The 20,511-nt window shown below is 41.0% G+C and overlaps 1 protein-coding gene across 19 annotated transcripts in view; it reads left to right on the top strand.

Annotated features, from left to right (window-relative positions):
* Positions 1 to 20,511, top strand: part of KCNMA1 (potassium calcium-activated channel subfamily M alpha 1) — an 856,444-nt gene that overhangs the window by 556,373 nt on the left and 279,560 nt on the right. For 14 of the 19 annotated variants that reach the window (XM_040320626.1, XM_040320627.1, XM_040320632.1 and 11 more), the window contains 2 exons: positions 4,992 to 5,078; positions 6,509 to 6,585. In XM_040320626.1, coding sequence (XP_040176560.1) covers positions 4,992 to 5,078; positions 6,509 to 6,585 — 164 coding nt within the window. Of the gene's footprint in view, positions 1 to 4,991; positions 5,079 to 6,508; positions 6,586 to 17,208; positions 17,218 to 20,511 lie in introns of all 19 variants that reach the window. The other 5 variants (XM_040320629.1, XM_040320641.1, XM_040320635.1 and 2 more) reach the window with 1 other exon arrangement.

Raw genomic sequence — 20,511 nt, forward strand, 5'->3', positions numbered from 1 at the left:
TTACTAAACTTCTCACATTCCATACACACTGGTCAGTTAACAATGGAGATGTCAGTGAACTGAGCCTTTATGCAATCCTGATCAAGAGGTCACAAACACTGATCTTATTTTATTATGCTAGAAACATTGATAAATCCCATTTAAGTTTCTATAAATAGTTTAGCTCTAGTTTGTAAAGTATTAACAAATTAATATAGTTTCTAATAACACATTGCAAACAAATATATTCTCTTACATGCTACATAGTTTAGAGGTTGTATATCCCAGCCAAAAATATTTTAATGTACAACAAGGATGTAGTATACAGAATTTGTTTGGCGCTATATGTACCTACATATGGTTTACAGCATAGACATTTTACATTGTAAGTCATGTGGATTCTGAGCAGTGAAAGCTTTTAACAGTTTAAAGCAATGCATAGTAAAATATACTTGAAGCCGCCTATAGTTGGTTAATGTTCATCTCCACAAGCAGGTGTCACTTCTGCTGTTGTTTTCCATATACTAATGCCTCTCTAAATGCACCATTAACCCCTCCCTGTTTAGAGACAAGCACATAACAGTAGTTTTTGCATACTTTTATAATGTTTATTTTTGCAGGTTATGCTTCCCTAAAATGTATTTAAAATGTATTTACATTAATCATATTTCTCCATAAAATATTTTGATATTAGTATTTCTGGCAAAATTCTAAACTTCTCATTTCGTATAAAGCATGTCACCCCTATTTGACAGTGATACTAAAATAATACACAGGCATTTTTTTATTCTTCTTAGAATAGTGAATATCCACTTGGCTTTAGTCAGTTTCCCAGAAACTAAACCATGACTCCTGTTTTGTTTGGTATTAATTACACTTATATATTGCAAACATAGTGTTGTGAGAAATCTTTGTGAACCCTTGGTTGTCATTTGGATTTCTGCATGAATGATTTGTAAAATTTCCAAACAAGTTAGAATACTAAATATAGTCTTCTTTAACTTATGGTATGCACAACTGCTTACTTTTCTATATCTTTGCTGAAGAATTTACTTAAATGATTTTGATGCTCAAAGTTCGTTAACCTAAAGGAAAAATACATCTTGAAAAGATCGGCAGTTTATCAATTTACAGTGTTAGTTTGCAAGAAAAAAAACATTTTGGCTACTTGTTTTTCAGAACAGAATTGTTTTGAAGTGCAGTGTGTCCCGATCCAAAGGAATTTTAGTGTTGAAGCTTGTAAGAGTAGAAAAAGTTTCACAAACAATTTCTGAAGGGGTTTATACCAGTTCGTAGTGTAGTAATTAGTTTTTATAAACTCTAACTAGACTCTGGTTAGAACTACAAGTGAATATTCTGTAAAGATCAGTGAAGTGTTACATTGTACAAAAAAGAAAAACAATCCAGGGCAACAGTGGGACTCTCTTGCTGCTGTTGCCATTAGTGTGTTTTTAAATAAAAATGGTAAGTTGTGTCTATGGAATTTTACCACTAAGGAGACTGCTTTTTTCATGAAACATTGATGAATGTAAGGTTTTGGAATGGTTAAGTGCCAATCTCGGTCACATTGAAAAGCTTTTTGTGTGGTAAAAAGCAGACCGTTCATGAAATAACATCAATAAATTGTACAAGAACTAACAGTTTTGTATGCAAGTATAAACAAAACCACTCCCTTAATTTCTGATTAACCGCTTGCCGACCGCCTGCCATCAATTGACGGCGGCAGAATGGCACTCCTAAGCAAAACGCCGTAGCTGTAGTGGAAGCGCTTTAAGGAGTATGCCCACGGCATAACGTAGGAGCTTGTGTGCATGACCGGTGGCCCCGATGGCTGCCAGCTACTCGCGATTGCTCATGAGAAGGAGAGAACTGAGATCTGTCAATGTAAACAAATAGATTTCCGTTCTGTCAGGGATGCAGAGAGCGATCTGTTGTTCCTAATGCTTAGGAACAACGATTCCTCACCTAGGCAGTCCCATCCCTCCACAGTTAGAATCACTCCCTAGGTAACACAATTAACCCCTTGATCGCCCCCTAGTGTTAACCTCTTCCCTGCCAATGACATTTGTACAGTAACCAGTGGCTATTTATAGCACTGATCGCTGTATGGTCCCAAAATAGTGTAAAATGTGTCCAATCTGTCCGCCGTAATGTCGCAGTCCTGATAAAAATCTCAAATCACTGCCATTACTAGTAAAAAAAAAATGCCATAAGTCCATCCCCTTTTTTGTAGACACTATAACCTTTGTTCAAACCTATCATCATACACTTATTGCGTTTTTTTTTTTTTATATGTAGAATACAAATAGGCCTAAACTGAGGAAGAATTTATATATATATATATATATATATATATATATATATATATATATATATATATATATATATATATATATATATATATATATATATATATATATATATATATATATATATGTATATATATATGTGTATATATATTTATATTTATATATATTATTTATTTTGTTCTTTTTGGGGGGGATAGTTATTATAAATATAGCTTTTTTTACTGTTTTCCCTTCCAAATGATGAGGTATTTTCGATCAGCTGCCAAAACAGTGCATCTAGGTCCTGGACATCTTCCCAGACTACTCTGCAGTTAAATTGTATAGCCTGGTGGTCTAGGAACCACTGCAGCGTGTCAATAGATAATGAAGGAGCAAAAACACGCCCTTGCAGTGCTCTCTTCTTATAACCATTTTTACAGACAGCACTTTGCTCTTGTGCAACTGATTGCAAACAGATTGATATTAAGATAAATCCCAGTACATATGCTAGGTCTAAGTAAAAATACATGTTATGCATTTCCTTTCATATAGCATATTAAAAAAAAAAGGTCTTCTGATGGTTTCTTTGGAGCACAATTATGCATACAGTTCTATAGGCAGCGTGTATTACCCAGAAGGCACAGATTGGCTTAACAGTGCATTAACATACAACTCTACATACTGTGTACCATTGAATTAACGTACAATATACCACTCATAAACATTGCTACCCAAACCTTGAGACCTTTAATTTGATAATAAACTCTCAGTTTTTAAAGGGCTTTGAGTAGTGGATTTAATAAATTACTGAGTATTCAGCTTTTTAATCTTTAAATCCTTGTTCCAGTTTATGCTGCCTCCGGTTTCCTTTCAAAGGGTGGTTCCTTTGGCTTGCTGCATCCTTCCCTTACAGGGATTAGACTTATGTCTCCTTAGGCTCCATTCACACTTGTCTTGCAATTTTGGACATCAGAGTCACATGACGGTTCATTCCCAGTGTTTTTCACTGATAGCCATTCATATATGTGCAACTTAAAGTTGCAGCAACTTCAAAGTAGCTCATGCACTACTTTGGTCCCACTTTCATTCAACATCTGAGGGTTAACATTGAGGTCTATGGCCCTCAAGTTGCATGAAAGTCATACCTGAATGTTGTACAATGCAATAGTTGTACATTATCACTGGTGAAAGCCAAAGTAGTGTCCAAGTTGCAACCATCCAAAGTTGGGTGAAAGCTGCACTCCAGCTTTGGAGTTGTACAAGTGTAAATGGAGAATAAAACTGTGTGCATCAATATAAACACACAAATGGCAGAGCACTCTGCTGCTCCCTCTGCTTTTCTCCAAGCAACAGACTGACTCAGGACTGCATTCTCCACTTGCTACTCCTTCTTGTGAAGACTGAACGTTAAAGGAAGTAGCACTGAGAGGGCAGGAGCCAGCAACATTAAAAGTCATAAACTACAAGTGCTGGATGAGAATTAAGAAAAATGGTTTACAGGGACATGTTTATTTTACTGTCCTCAATGTATTAAGCTATAAAAGCTGAGGGTTTATTACTACTTTAAGCTTCATAATGAAGATTTGCCAGCACAATGCAGAGAGGGTTAAAATAAATTTATGGTCACAGCATACACTTTCATTTTATAACATCAGCATTGCAATATCAATACAAAATATTTGTTAACAATCCAATATAAGTTTACTTGAAAAATCTCTTTTCATGTTGTGAGCTCTGCCTGTCTGCTGCCCATCTCTTTCCATTACTTCATGTGTTTCCCTGCATGCTTTGCAGTTTCTCCTGTGCTGTTATCTTTCAATTTCCCAGGGCTATATATCCATTGGTACCTTGCTGCCTGCAAGCTGTGATTTCAGTAGTGACTCCACCACATAAAACTTCTCCTCCCAACACCTCTGTAGTGCAGAAGGCAGGCTCTGTGAATTCTGTGCCTATTCACAGGGCATAGTGAATAGGTGTCACAGAATTAAAAACAGTAAATGTGTGGGGGATCCTCTGATCGGAATTCAATGTAGAAATTAACATATAAACTTATATTGAAAAGTAATAAAAATATATAAAAAAATGTAATGTATAATTTTACATTTGACCATATGCTTTAATTATGGTGAACTTCCCAGCCCCCCTCCTGAACATTACATAGAAGGGGCAAAGCTTCAGTTTTGAAGTTTTCTGAAAAACTCAAGTAAAATGGTAGCAGTAATATTTGTTTAAACGAATGCTATGTGTAATATATGTAGGTGTTGTCCCAATATGGCTGCAAAAATTTCAATGCACTAATTCATTTGAGCTGAGCCTTAAATTAAATTGGATTACATTTCAGTAGTTATTCATGCAGAAATCCAAATAATTTGAGTAGCTCACAAAGTAGTCGACTTTGTACACATGTATTTAAGAGAATATACAGAATACACAAGTAACAGTCCCTACTCAGAGATTACAAACTAAGGTACCTACCACAGTCATACATACACTGTAAAATAATCTGGTCATAAGCCAACACATTCAACTTTTTGGATTTTTAGGAAAGTGGAGCCTACAGAAAGAAGCACAGGTTGAGCTTTTCAGTTTTAGCTTAGATTAATTGCACAGGCTAAGAGCTGGAGGGGGTAATGGGTATTTTAGGAAAATAGGCATTGGTAGAAAATTATTGATTTGATATTCTGTTCAGTAAAAGCTTCTTATTTTGCATATGCTTGCCCTTAGGATTATAATTAACCCAGGAAATCACGTGAAGCTTAAAGAAGGCACTCTAGGGTTCTTCATAGCAAGTGATGCCAAGGAAGTTAAACGGTATGTTTGTGTTGGATTTCTATATTTCATCACCTGGTGAGCATAGATGCCAAGAATATACATGTTAATGCTACACAAACCGGTCACCGACAGCTAAATGCTTAGAGGGAATGACTGGCTGTGAGACACCTACCCGTCTGTTCTCACATCTCTGGAATGCTGGGATTCATTAAAACATTTCCATGACTCCGCTAGTAGATACTGTAGATGTAGAGCACATGCACAGAAATCTTCATTCTCATTTCGCTGAAGAAAATAAGGGCACACTGTTGCATCAAGATGTTTAATGTGGACTTGTTTTACAACACCTGCTATTTCCTTCTGTTTTAACCTCGTACTGCTTGATCATTGGAAAATATAGTTTCATTGATTCCCTTGCTGTGCAATAATTATGCAGCATATCCATTATATAAGTGGCCTTACAAGAGAACTAAATACAGTGGATATCAGTGCACATTAGTTACACTAAAGCAAGATTAGATTTTTATAGGACCTTTTTTTTTATGCTCCTTGCTCTATTGTGCTTCTACCATAGCAGTGATAAGTCTCACATGCACTCGCCGGTCACTTTTATTAGGTACACCTGTTCAACTGCTTGGTGTAACATATTGCTAAACAGCCAATCACATGACACTAGATGACTTGCTGAAGTTCAAACCAAACTTTAGAATGGGGAAGAAAGGGGATTTAGTGACTATGAACATGGCATGGTTTGTTGGTGCCAGATGGGCTGGTCTGAGTATTTCAAAAACTGCTGATCTACTGGGCTTTTCATGCACAGCCATCTCTAGGGTTCACAGAGAATGGTCCATAACAGAAATATCCCTCTTCAAACAGCCAATGTATATTGTCGTGCAGTGGTCCGGAAGTGCTTAAACGCCACAAACTACCTGAGCATTGTTGCTGACCATGTCCACCCCTTTGTAACTACAGTGTACCCATCTTCTGATGGCTCCTTCCAGCAAGATAATGCACCATGTCACAAAGCTAAAATCATCTCAAACTGGTTTATTGAACATGACAGTAAGTTCACTGTAGTCCAATGGCCTCCACAGTCACCAGTTCTGAAGGCAAACCCAGTACTAACAAGTTGCACTTAATAAAGTGGCTGGAGAGTGTATATGGTGAGTTATTAATGATCAAGGGCAGTCATTACTGTGATAAAATTGCCTCTACATTATGCAGCAATTGCTGCAACTTTATGCTTCCAAAGATGCCAAAAACCTGGTGCATTTCGATTGATATATTTAGTAGGATTGACGCAAATGACTTACAAAAGTTTAACAAACTAAAATATTGTACATCAAGTCAAAATATCAGAAAAGGTCCTTATGAAAAACTTTTTATGTTGCCCATGTAAAATTTAACATGATGTTGTGTATATAAACATTCTACATCTAGAAACCTTCTGTTTTTCTATTTCTGTACAGTGCTTTTTTCTACTGCAAGGCTTGCCATGATGATATTACAGACCCTAAAAGAATCAAGAAATGTGCATGCAAGCGACGTGAGTAATATTTTGTTTGTTTGATTTTGCTTTTGTCGTCTGTGATTTTGAAACCACTTCTTTGTGCTTAAAACCTTAGTGAGCATCCTTAGATAAATTTAACAATTTATTTTGGACAGAGTGGGGAATAGTTACAACCACTGTAAGGCACAACATGAAGGGAGAGGAAATCTTTCCAAAATAGGGGATATCCTGTTTCAGGATAATACACTTGCAGATTAGTGATAGTAACAAGGGAGTGATGCCGCTCTGCCTAATACAGTGAGGGAGCATTACATAGAAAGTGTTTCCTGGAGAAAATGTTCCTGGAGAATTCTCGCTTGCAACAGGATCACAAGGGTGGCATTAGCCTTAGATTCACTATTCACACTATCCCCATATTAAATGCTCTGTTTTAGCGTGAGGGTACCTGTCAGTTTTTGGCTGCACTGAGCCATTGTGAGGGTGTAGTGTGATGCACAAAGTGAAAATGTATGTCTACAGCAGAGTGAAGCATTGTGCTGCTTTGCGGAGAAGTGTGCTGCTTAACTGTGCGCTGCCGTAAAATGCAGCATGTCTGTATTTTACAGCAGCTCACTACACCGAACCTCCAGGCTGCTATGTGTCCTAGTAGTAACTGCCATTTATCTAGTGTGGAGAAACACCAGTCACCGCATGTGTGAATTAGACCTAATACCGTTGTTACTTTCTGTTTTAGCGACAATGTACATTTTTTTTTTTTTTGTCTCGGTGACAATGGTCACAAGTGAAATGAGAACAAATTTCTGATGGGGGTGCAGACAGCAATATAAACCATTAATGCATTGCCTTACTTGGCTAAGCAGTGACCCAACACAAACACAAACAGAGAAAACACAGCACTCCAACAATGTTCCAGAAAGTCAGTTTTCTGAAATCCCATAAAAGGAAAAAAAAATGTCACAACAATGCACACCCTCTTTATCAAGATGACAGACTTCCAGCAATTGTGTTGGACTATATATACAGTATGCACAATATATCACTCCCTCAAATCAGAAACAAGTATGATCAACTGTCTGTTCCAAGGTTCACAATGCCCAAACTGGGGTAACGTGTACGCAAAAAGCTTTATTCATGATTAACCCAAATGCAAAAAAACATGTTCTTTACCATGACTGCCCAGTGTTCAGGATAGAGAGCAAAAGATGCAATATGCCCTGCATGTTGGGTTCCCAATGTAATTAGTGCCATTCAGCATGCTTTCTACAACAAAGTGTGCATATGCAGTGCCTCAGTTCTGGTATTCCATAAGGGATGCCCCATGCACTGAGGCGTGCCCAGCAGAGTCCCCCCATGCACTGAGGCGTGCCCAGCAGAGTCCCCCCATGCACTGAGGCGTGCCCAGCAGAGTCCCCCCATGCACTGAGGCGTGCCCCTCCAGAGTTACCATGGGCCTCTTGAATACTTCTCTGATTAATGCCCGGCCTGTCAGTTTAGGTGGACAGCCATGTCTTGGTAGTTTTGTAGTTGTACCATTCTGTTTCCATTTTCAGATGATGGATTAAACGGTACCCTGTGAGATGTTCCAAGCTTGGGATATTTGTTTATAACCTAACCCTGCTTTAAACTTCTCCACAACTTTATCCCTGACCTGTCTGGTGTGTTACTTGGCCTTTGTGATGCTGTTTGTTCATTAAGGTTCTCTAACAAACACTTGAGGCCAGCTTTATTTATACTGAGTTTAAATTACACACAGGTGGACCCAATTTACTAATTAGGTGACTTCTGAAGGCAATTGGTTCCACTAGATTTGAGTTGGGGGTATCAGAGTAAAGGGGGCTAAATACAAATGCACCCCACACTTTTCACATATTTATTTGTAATAAAAATGTGCCACTTTGTGTTGGTCTATCACATAAAAGCCAAATAAAATACATTTATATTTTTGGTTGTAACGTGACAAAATGTGGAAAATGTCAAGGGGTATGAATAATTTTTCAAGGCACTGTACCACAAAGATACAAATGAATTGGGAGGTAGATAAATTATTTTGTAAGTGTTTAGGATGTACACTGGGGAATTGGAGGATTATTTTCCTAATCTGTTGGTCTTAAATAGAAATATGTAGAAATCTTACCATCCCCCTGATGGCCTCGGTCATATTGAGAAAGTACACAGAGCTTTGAGGGAAGACCAGATTGAATTCTATATTAGGCTAGGTTCACTCTATTGCAGCTGCTGGAGTGCATGTAAATTGCATGTGTTCCTGTACCTGCAGCCAAAATATTCTCTCTGGTACCTTCTAGTGTTTATAATTGCATCCAGACGTTGCACACTTTTACACATCCTATATGGTATAGGGAAGCTGGAATTGAGGCTTTTCCAAAGTACAAAAGTGACTTTTGTTTTTTGGTGCACATAGAATGTATATAGAATAGCGCTGATTACAGGACAGAGCCCACATGCAGGGCATGTTGTATCTTCTGCTTTATATTTTGTGAGCACTGGGCAGAGTTGGTAAGCAATATGTTCTTACATACACATGTTACACATACCCTGACCCCGATTTGTGCTTTGTGACCCTTGGAACAGATTGATTGGCTGACCACACTTGCTTCTGAATTAAGTAATTAATATAAAGTATTGTGTGTATATACAGTCTTACACAACAGTGAACATTTGTTTCTGTCTGTCCCCTTTGCAAAGATGGTATGCTTGCTCTAAAAACATTGCTTTTTTTTTTGGGGGGGGGGGGAGATTAACCATTAATCTGAAATATATATTTTTGTAGTGCTGACTTTTCTGCCTGTTTAGCAGTAAAACCCTAACAGGGCTCCTAACCCTTCCATTCTGTATATAAAACTTGGTCTTTGAATCAATTTTTTGGAGGGAAATATATATGTACAGTAATAATGTATTACAAATGCAGTATCTAGTTTAGGCAGAATAAAATATTAAATGATGTCCAGCCCAGAAGAACAAATGTAAAATGCTGCAATGTCAGGGCAGAAGAAGAAAAACACCCAAGGGATGCATTTTACAAGGACTCTGTTTTGCAATATGTTATAGGTAGTATTTTTAGGTTCACTTTTTCTAGGTCAGGTCTTCTTCTACCATAAGCATGTGCTTGCCTATAAACACAATGGTATTCAGTGTTAGTTGAACAATGACATTGGGCCACCAAGTACATTTTCTATGTACAGTATTGGCCACTGGAATAGTAACCTTCTCTAGATTGAATATCCCCCCTTAATGCGTAGTGTAGACCCAGGAATTTCACTGTCACAAGAATCAGGATCAAAGTGGACTATTTTTCAAGTGAATATATTGCTATGTATATTTTACTAATCTTATCCTGATAGCGGGCATTTCAAGTTGTCTGCACATTTAATTTCAACAGCATTCTTGTATAACTCAAAAACCTAAACTTGGGTGCATGCTGTATGTAAATCTAAATTTCTACCTGAAGTCAAGAACGTTGACCTGCTTTCTCTACGATTAAAAGTATTTCTGTCCTATGTTGCTGCCTATAAAGTGGCATGGACTTTGAACTGTAAAATGCAGGGTTCTTGTCATTGATTAGAATGCAGGATTTACATATAACATACTCCAGTTCTGAGATTGGGGATCAAAGAGCAATGAGGATGTGCAGAATACTGTAACTCAATAAAACCAGTCAGGTTTCAGCGTACTGTAGTCATCTCAGTAAAGAGTTGACTTCTGACTTGCTGCTGTTGGTTACTACACTTTGCACATCTTCATTGGTCTTTGCCCTGTGCTATATTGGGTAAAATAGTAATATTATGAGGCTAGAGAATAGGCTTGTAAAATTTGTATGGAATTAAAGATCAGTGGGCATGGGAATTATATTCTCTCACTGTGTTCACATATTTAAAGATACAATTTTAATATTGAAAATATTTTTATTGTACTGTATGACAGTACAGTTGGGAAACATTTTATGGGGTTTCGGTTAATAAAGCCTAAACAGAATGTTAATTAAAAAAAATGCAGGTGACGTGACTTTGTCTGTGATATATGCACAGCATAGGTCTTATTGTTTCGGAGTTTTTATGGGTACATGTCTTTAGTCAAGTCTTAGTTTATTGTAAACATAATTTTTAATATGTTGTATTTAAAAAATTGATTTTATCTAAAGTCTCAGATTAATGCATTGTTTTATTTTAATGAAACTGCCACTACCTGAATATGGATATGTAGAAGCATATTTAATCATATTTAAAAACGATGTTTAGTGTTGGAATTTAGTAATAATTTAAAAAGTATTGTTGGACATATGAAACTTTGTCAAGTGAATCTCCCAGTAGTGATAGCCGTTTAGCAGAAAGAAATGGAAGGGAATTAGGATGTGTGCTGGAATTCCAGCCCTCCTAATGTGTTATCATGACCATGAAAAAAGAAGAAAAAAAAAACTTTGTCACCTTTTCTAAATTAACAGGGATATTGTGATAGCATAGTTAGAAAGTTAACCTGAGTTATCATGACAGTTATGGGAATACCTCAGTTACAGTAGTAAGATCATTTTACGCATTAAAGCACAGCTGTTCTTTGCCCATGCAGAACAAAGCAACATGTATACCTTCATGCCCCCCGCCAGCACATACCTTTCCTCTCCTGCTTTTCTGTTCAGCCAATAGAGACATTTCTGATAATTCCAGGTGTAGAGGAGCATGTGACTAATTTATCTTCCTTCCATATGACAGTGCTTGCTCAGGTGGCCAACACTGTCAAATGGGGATGGTGAGAGGGTCCTGAGTCCCATGGTACTTGCACATCGTATTCTGTATGATATATTACCGGTGGCCACATGGAGCAATGAGGGAGCAACGTAAAAGTGAGTATGTTTTCTTTGTCATCCATTGAGGGGCACAGGAATTTTAGAACTAATTAAACAGTCAGGTCATACTGTTGTCTGCAGGGGGTAGGGATACTGTCAAACAAAAACGCCTCCAACGGTCATACTTAATTTTTCTTAGCTCATGGGCTATGAGCTTAACCACTACTGGGCAATTAAACCCCCCTCCTGCCCAGGCCAATTTTCAACTTTCAGCGCTCTCATTCCTTGAATGACACCCAAATTACATTTTTATAATTTTTTTCCCACAAATAGAGCTTTTTTGGGGGTATTTGATCACGTCTGCGTTTTTTATATTTTGTTAAAAAAAAAGACCAAATAAAAAAAATGTAACGTTTTATATTCGGTTATAAAATTTTCCACACACGCAGGTAATTTTTCTCCTCCTTTGATGTACGCTGATAAGGCGGCACTGATGGGCTGCACTGATGGTCACAGATGGGCTGCATTGATGGGCACCGATAAGGTGGCCACTGAAAAGTGGCACTGATAGGTGGCAGTGATGGGCACTGATAGGTGGCAGTGATGGGCACTGATAGGTGGCACTGTTTTGCACCGGTGGGCACTGATTTGTGGCACTGTGGGCCACAAATCAGGTGGTACTGGTGGACCCGGATGAGGCAGATGTGCCTCCTCCTCTTCGGGACTGATGTCCCTTGCACAAAAGCCAGTGATCGTTTTTTTTCTCCTCACACTGTCAGCGCGAGGAGAAAAACAAATTATTACTTTGCTTCTGTTTATATCATGTGATCAGCTGATCACGTGGTAAGGGGCCGGGATTGGCCCCTTACTCTGATCTGTGATGACCCGAGACTCAGTGATCACAGCGAACGATGCATGCGCCCTGCAGGGGGCGCACGGGAGTGTGCAAAGGGAAGGATGTCTATTGACGTGGAGGAGGTAAGAGCACACTGCTCCCACAGTCCAAAAGGGGGAAGGAGCCACGCCATAGGCAAGGGCCCTTCTTTACCGCACAGAAGCTTTTTTTTTTGTCCGCCCAGTACGGCGGGTAAAAGACCACAGGCCGATAAAGCGCCTGCTTAGGGACAAAGACGTCCCTGGTTTCGCAAATCCAACAAACCTGCAGACAAAGCTACTTCCGCATGACGGTTTGCCCCCACCCATATCTCGGGTGGGGGGACGTCTTCGCAAATTCGCGACCCGGTGGACATCTCAGGTCATTGACCGGTGGGTTTGTGAAGTAGTGTCTTCAGGGTACAAGATAGAATTTCTATCTTGCCCACCAAACAGATTTTTTCCCTCCAACCTCCAGCTACAACCGACTCGTCGGGAAGCCCTATTTGGGCCAGTTCAAGATCTGCTGAAACGCGGGGTGGTTATTCCTGTCACAGTACAGGAACGGTTTCAGGGGTTTTACTCCCATCTGTTCATAGTACCAAAGAAGGAGGGCGTTCGCCCAATTCTGGACCTCAGGGTCCTCAATTGCTTTGTGAAGGTACAAAGATTCCGGATGGAATCGGTTCGCTCTGTCGTCACTGTCCTCCAGCCGGGTGACTTTCTGGCATCCTTGGACTTCAGGGGGTGCCTATTTACATGTCCCCATATGCACAGAGCATCAGAGACTTCCGTGCTTTGCGGTCGGGGAAGGCCACTATCAATTTGTGGCTCTCCCCTTTGGCCTGGCATCAGCACCAAGGGTGTTCACCAAGGTGCTTGCCCCAATTCTCGCCCTACTAAGACAACGTGGCATCGCTATCGTGGGCTACTTGGACAACCTTTTTCTGAGGGCCGCTTCAGCCTCGGGTATAGAGGCGAGCGTGTCTATAACCTGTCAAACCCTCCGACACTTTGGTTGGGTACTGAACATTCAGAAGTCAGTAATGGGTACCGACTCAACGCCTCGTATATCTGCGGTTGATTCTAGACTCATGGTGGCATCCTTCGAGGCATGACCATATGCGCAATCTCACACGCGACTGCTACAGAAGGAAATTCTGTCCAGATGGGACAAGCGCCCATCATCCCTGGATTATTAAATTCGGGTGAGCCACCTGGTCAGGACCTTCCTTGTTTGGTGGCTGACCTCACCAGTACTTATGTCTGGGAAGTCATTCCTTCCTTTTCACTGGATAGTCATCACGACGGAGCCAGCCTTACCGGTTAGGGGGGAGTCTCGGGGGGTTCAGTCGACCCAGGGTCGCTGGTCTATGGAGGATTCCCACTTACCGATCAATGTCCTGGAACTTTGGGCGATCAAGCTGTGCCTCTCCACATGGTCTCAGAGGCTACTGGGGTGTCCAGTCAGGATCCAGTCGGACAGTGCCACGGCGGTGGAATATGTCAACCATCAAGGAGGAACAAGAAGCTCGGCTGCAGCGTCAGAGGTCGCTCACATCCTAAGGTGGGCAGAAAGGAGCGTACCGGCCCTGTCGGCCGTATACATTCCGGGCGTGGAAAATTGGCAGGCAGACTAACTGAGTCGCCAGATGCTGGACCAAGGAGAATGATCTCTGCACCCGGATGTGCTCTAGCTGCTCTGCTAGAGACCGGGTACGCCAGACGTAGATCTCCTGGCTTCCTGACTCGATCGGAAAGTATTGAGGTTTGTGGCCAGGTCTAGAGACTCATGGGCAGACGAAACAGATGCGATGGTGGCACCGTGAAGTCAGTACCAGCTAATCTATGCCTTCCCTCCTCTAAAGCTCCTTCCTCATCTGCTTCGCAGAGTGGAGGCAGAGGGCACTCCTATGATCCTAATTGCTCTGGATTGGTCTCGGCGTCCTTGGTATGCCGATCTAGTGCGTCTGGTAGCAGACGCCCCTTGGCGTCTACCGCTGAGAGACGACCTGCTGTCACAAGGCCCCATACTGCATCCTGCTTTACAGTCGCTGGCTTTAACGGCACGGCTATTAAAAAACAGGTACTAAGAGACCGGGGCCTATTGGATTTTGTGATTCCTACCATGAGGAGGGCTAGAAAGTTGTCCTCTAGGAGGATTTACCATCGCTCTTGGAAAGCTTACTTAGCCATTTGCGAGAAAATGAAGTGGAATCCACTGACTTATTTGGTTCCAGAGTCCTGCTGTTCTTAAGGGGCAGATATCTGCCCTGGCTGTTTTTTTGTTGCGACCCCTGGCGGTTCACTCTCTAGTGAGAACATTTGTACAGGGGGTTAGGCATGTGGCCCCTCCAGTCTGCCCTGCGCTACCTCCGTGGGACTTGAATCTGATTCTCTCTGTGCTTCAGAAACCACCGTTCGAAAAGATTAGGGAGATTCCCTTGTTGACACCTTCTCAGAAGATGGTCTTTTTGGTGGCTGTTGCGTCAGTTAGACGAGTCTCTGAGCTGGCAGCCTTGTCATGCAAGGCTCCCTATCTGATCTTCCACAATGATAAGGTGGTGCTGCGTCCGCAGATTTCCTTACTCCGTAAGGTCGTCTCGGCCTTCCATCTCAATGAAGGCATTGTACTTCCATCCTTGTGTCCTTAACCCGTCGCACCCTAGAGAGGCAGCGTTACATTCCCTGGACGTTGTCCGAGCTCTGAGAGTATACTTATCTGCTACTGCCCCGTTCCGGAGGTCAGACTCACTGTTTGTTTCGGTGGCTGGTCACAAGAAGGGCCTAGCGGTCTTGTCGGCCACCATCTCAAGGTGGATCCGACAGATAGTGATTCAGGCTTACGCCATAAGGGGTCGTGCGCCCCCCTTTCCTGTCACGGCGCATTCGACCAGGTCAATAGGGGCCTCTTGGGCCTTCCGACATCAAGCGTCTGTTTCCCAGGTGTGTAAGGCGGCGACCTGGTTGTCCATTCACAATTTCACTAAATTCTACAAGGATGATGCGAGTGCATCTTTGGATGCTTCTTTTGGCCGCAAAGTTTTGCAGGCGGCTGTTTAGAGTTGCAACTCCTCAGTTGAGGAGCTCTGTTGTTTCGGGGTGAAGTTTTTAATTTTATGCTGTTCCCACCCCTTGTTTTTTTTTTTTTTTACACTGCTTTGGGACCTCCCACGTTGTCAATATTAAGGCTGTGTCCGTCCATGAACGAAAGAGAAAATAGGATTTTATACTCACCGTAAAATATTTTTCTCTGAGTTCATGGACAGACACAGCACCCACCCCTTCTTTTATGTTTGTGCTTCTTTTTGATGAACTGATCTGCGAGATGCAGAGAGAGGGGTTATACCCAGAGGTATTTCTATATTTAAATGTTTCTTTTGTATTGATGTTAGTTTCCAAACCTGTAGGCAGCAGTATAACCTTTTAATTATTTCTACAAGTACTGTGTCCCTCAATGAACTTAAAAAAAAATACATTAAGTACAAGATTCTTATATTACTAAAGAAGCTAGTCTTAAATAAACATGTTGCTTTGCTGTGCAGGGGCAGAGCACAGGTTCAGTTTAGGGCCCAACGTCCTCACAACCTTTTCTATCTATATTGGCAAAAGGTTGAAAGGTCCTTGCTCAGGTTTTTATTGCTGTCTCTGTCCACACTGGGATAATGTACCCTCACTTTCTATCTGAGTGATGCATCCTAACACAGTTTGGTTAAATTAAGGTGTGTATATATAAAGACATAATTTCCCCTTTTAGTCTTATATCAAGTACAAAAAGATTTAAACACCTCTTAGGCCCCGTACACACCATCGGATCTATCCGCTGAAAACGGTCCGCCGGACCGTTTTCAGCGGACAGATCCACTGCGTCCGGCTGCCGGATTTCTGTCCGCTGAAAACGGTCCGCCGGACCGTTTTCAGCGGACAGATCCACTGCGTCCGGCTGCCGGATTTCTGTCTGATGGTTGTACACACCATCAGACAGAAATCCGCGTGTAAACAATACGCGGGGAGTGGCCGCGCCCTGGAAGGTCAAAGCTTCCACGCATGCGTCGAATCAGTACGACGCATGCGAGGGATGACGGTCGGTCGGACGTGTCCGGTGAGTCTGTACAGACGACCGAACACGTCCGACGGACAGGTTTCCAGCGGACAGATTGGTTAGCATGCTAACCAATTTTGGTCTGCTGGAAACTGTCCGATCCGCCGGACAATTGTCCGCTCGGGCCTACACACGACCGGATCGGTCCGCTGGAACTGGTCCGTCGGACCAGTTTCAGCGGATAGATCCGATCGTGTGTACGTGGCCTTAGGGCTTTTTTTTTTACGTGTGTCATATTGAGGAGATTTTCTTTTGATTTCCTGTCCTGTAGACATAACTGGAAGTTAGGGGAAATCTTTGCAAAATTCTCTCTTATGCCCTGTACACACGATCAGACCTTTGTCCGACCAAATTCACAGCGGAATTTCGACGGAATTCCATCGGAGGAAAAGAGAACATGTTGGGGCATACACACGGTCAGAATTTCGGATGGAAAAAGTCAGTTGGACTTTTTCCATTGTAAATTCAGATTGTGTGTATGAGGCATTAGACAGTCATCACCAAATAAAGTGTCTAGTGACAGTGGATACCAGGACAAATGGAGATATCCAACCGGGACACAGACAGCTATACAAACCTGGCAGTGTTTCCAATCCCTCACCAATCTATAAAAAATACAAAAATAAAAAGTTTGGGCTGTAAAAACACTACAATTACATTTTTATTCAGTGCACAATTTGTTTCTAGAGAAATATATAGCTTGGATCAAATGCATAATATTTTTAATTCAACAGAAGGTAGTAGTCTGGAGAATCTGTATCCCCAACTAATTTTAAGCTTTATGGGAGAATTCTTTCAGTTCTAATTTAATTACTGTTTTTTCTCCTTTCCTTCATATGTCCCTCCTTTTTTTCACTTCTTTGCTGCACTTGGGTAAATCTCTTATTAGTTATTTATTGTGAGTACATGCTGAATTTCCTTATTGTGTTTACCAGTTCTCTGCTGCAGGGGCCAGTTAGTCCCTTCCATTAGCAGAAACAGGTCTCTGTGTTTTTATCACCAAGGTCCTGTGCATGCACCTCCATATTTATTTCAATGTGTAGTGTAAGTGAAAGTGTGTGCAAAAATACAGCAGTTTAATATTTTTTGTTTAAAAATACTATTTTGACCAAAAAATTATTGCAAATAGTTACATGTATACATTACTTCAGCTGTAGTCCAGTTTGAAAAAAATACATGCCAATGACTGGTGTTAAATCATAGTTATTCCATTCTACATTTTTATCATCTAAGCTGCAAAAGCCATGAACATGAAAATATTTTTTTGCCTGGCAGTTTGCTTATGCTTCTCCGACTACAGCCCCTCTAAATTTAAGGCTACACTAATAGATATACAGTAACTGTTTATGGGCAATTATTTCTGCAGGTGATATGACTGCCAACAAGTAGTCAATCTCTCAATGACAAAGAAAACAAATTGCCATTGTAGACTTACGCCATGTATTTTTGTGAAATTGGACCCAAAGAGACATTGTGGTTAGAATTATGTCATAAATGAAAGGTCATGGAGTATATAAGGTTTGTTATTATGTAATGTTTCTATTACTGGTCGCTGTTTCCTTGCAACTGCACCACTGTTAGCATTGTTGAGAACAAGAGGAGAATAGTAGAGGGACTGGGACTTTAATTAAGTATTTTCTCTTGTTAATACAAATAACTAAAAGTCTAACCCAAAACAGTAGTTGTATATATTATTATAGTGCCTTTAAATTTTGTCAAATAAAAATACTAGAAACTGAATATAGGAACCTGTAAATTGTAGGATGCAAATACACTGAAGCTGGTCAAATGTATGTACTAGCTTATTTTATCAAGGTGCTTTCACTTCAACTTGCCATTCAGCCATATGATTAACATCATATGTTTAGGTCCTTGTTGGCTGACATTACTTAAAACAGAAATCAATATGGCAAAAGAGCCAGAGGAAAACAATGCATTTCCTCCTTAATCTTTTCCTGGCATCTTTAAAGTGGTTGTAAACCCTCACATGTACCTATTGTGGTTACCATCATAAGGTGATAGACAGAGATTGAATTCTCCTGCATAAGTTGTGGCTGTGTATCTGCAGCCATGTCTTCTGTTGATCATTCTGAAAAAACACATAAGAAAGGATTTCTCTTCAGGTTTTCTATCAGCAGTGGTCAGGGATCTGAAGTCCCACAGCCAGCAGCTCTGAGCCCTGATTTGGGTGGGGATGTACACCCCTTCACACAGTACAGAAAACAAGCACAACTGTGCATATGAGGCTGTACTGCAGCAACCTTCCTCTTTTTTATCTCTTAATTTGGTGTCAGGAACAGCTGCCAGAGTCATGCTGATAACAGAGGAAACAGGCTGCAGGGGGAAATGACACTCAGAGCTTTGGAGATAGACAAGTACCCAGTATAGAAAGATATTTTTTTTTTCCAAATTTCATGTTTGAAGTTTACAACCACTTTAAGACTAACTAACATTTCTGAAACGGCTTCTGTGTGTGTAACTGCAAACCCACACAATGTGCAAATTGTTTCAATTGAAAATCATTTCACTAACTGTTTGGGTTTTTCATAAGGCTATTTTGGTGAATTTCTATGATTGTTTTTAACATATTTCAACATATATGAAAAATAACCCAATGCAATAAATTTACTTAGGATTTTCCCTTTTTTTCTTCTGGTTAAAACTGATCGCCAGGCTTCCTGTCATTTTGTGCTGCACTGCTCTAAGCACTGTATAAACTACATGTAGCTTAAGCTACATACAAAACACAGTGCTGGGGTCTGTCTCTGAGACTGAGATTTCCCGTCCCACACCAGGAACAAAAAAAAGTCGGGCTGAGTGGTGCTGAGCCATTTAGAGGCCACTTTGCATTCTGTGAATGAATACAAAACTTCCTCTGATTGACCCAAGCCAGAGATCATGACATCATCAGCCCACCTCTCTGCCTCAGCATATCAGAGGGAGCTTTTATTCGTTCACAGAATACAAAGTTGCCTCTGAATGGCTCAGGCCCCATACACACGAGAGGATTTATCCGCAGATACGGTCCAGCGGACCGTATCCGCGGATAAATCCTCTCGAGGATTTCAGAGGATTTCTATGCGATGGCGTGTACACACCATCGCATTGAAATCCGCGCTGAAATCCTCTGCCGATGACGTGTCGCGCCGTCGCCGCTATTATGACGCGGCGACGGGCGCGACGCTGTCATATAAGGAATTCCACGCATGCGTCAAATCATTACGACGCGTGCGGGGAATCCCTTAAGACGGATGGATCCGGTAAGTCTGTACAGACGAGCGGATCCATCCGTTGGAATGGATTCCAGCAGATGGATTTGTTGAGCATGTCAGCAAATATCCATCTGCTGGAAATCCATCCCAGGGGAGATTTATCCGCGGATAAATATCCGTTGGCGTGTACACACCATAGGATCTATCCGCAGAAACCCATTTGATGGGATTTATCTGCGGATAGATTCTATGGTGTGTATGGGGCCTTAGTGTCACTCAGCCTGACTTTTTTCTCTTGGAAGTCTTTTTCTCACATTAAGAAACCCAGCACTGTGTTCTGTATGTAGCAGAAACTATATGCAGTTTATACAGTGCCTAGAGCCAGTGCAGCACCTAGTGAAGGAAAAATTAGCTTGGGCCAGCTTGGTCCAAACTAATTATTTAAAAGAGATGTTCAGGATGAGACCAGAGCGATCAAACACAGACTGTCAGTCAGCATCTCTCTGCTCTCCCCTCCAGCACTCACTGGATTGCTGGGCTGTGGAGGGATGGGAGGGTTTTTTCTCAGGCTCTCAGTGGGATCACTGAGAGGCTGAGCTAGGTGCAGGTACAGGCTTCTGGATGGATACCGACCATATTGTCGGGATCTTTACCGAGTCTGCTCCGACTGAGTAATGTCAGCCAACAGTGGGCACTGCACTCCTGTGATTCATAGGAAAAGTATGGCCAAGATTTAAACTTTGCTGATAATTAATTCTACCCTAAACTGGGTGTAATTGGATATTTTTAATTTAGGAAAAGTTAGAGAAGGAACTTTCAGAGGAAATGGTGATTTTGATTTTTCAACCTTTCTTTCTGCATCTTTCTCAATTCTTTATTCCATCACAGTCTATACATCATAACTTATATTTAAAACTTTTAAAAACTGACAAAACAATAAAAAAATAGGGTAAAATGTTCCAGGCAAAGTCTAACTATTT

The sequence above is a fragment of the Rana temporaria genome, chromosome 8 (assembly GCF_905171775.1).
Source record: "Rana temporaria chromosome 8, aRanTem1.1, whole genome shotgun sequence".
Taxonomy (NCBI): Eukaryota; Metazoa; Chordata; class Amphibia; order Anura; family Ranidae; genus Rana; species Rana temporaria.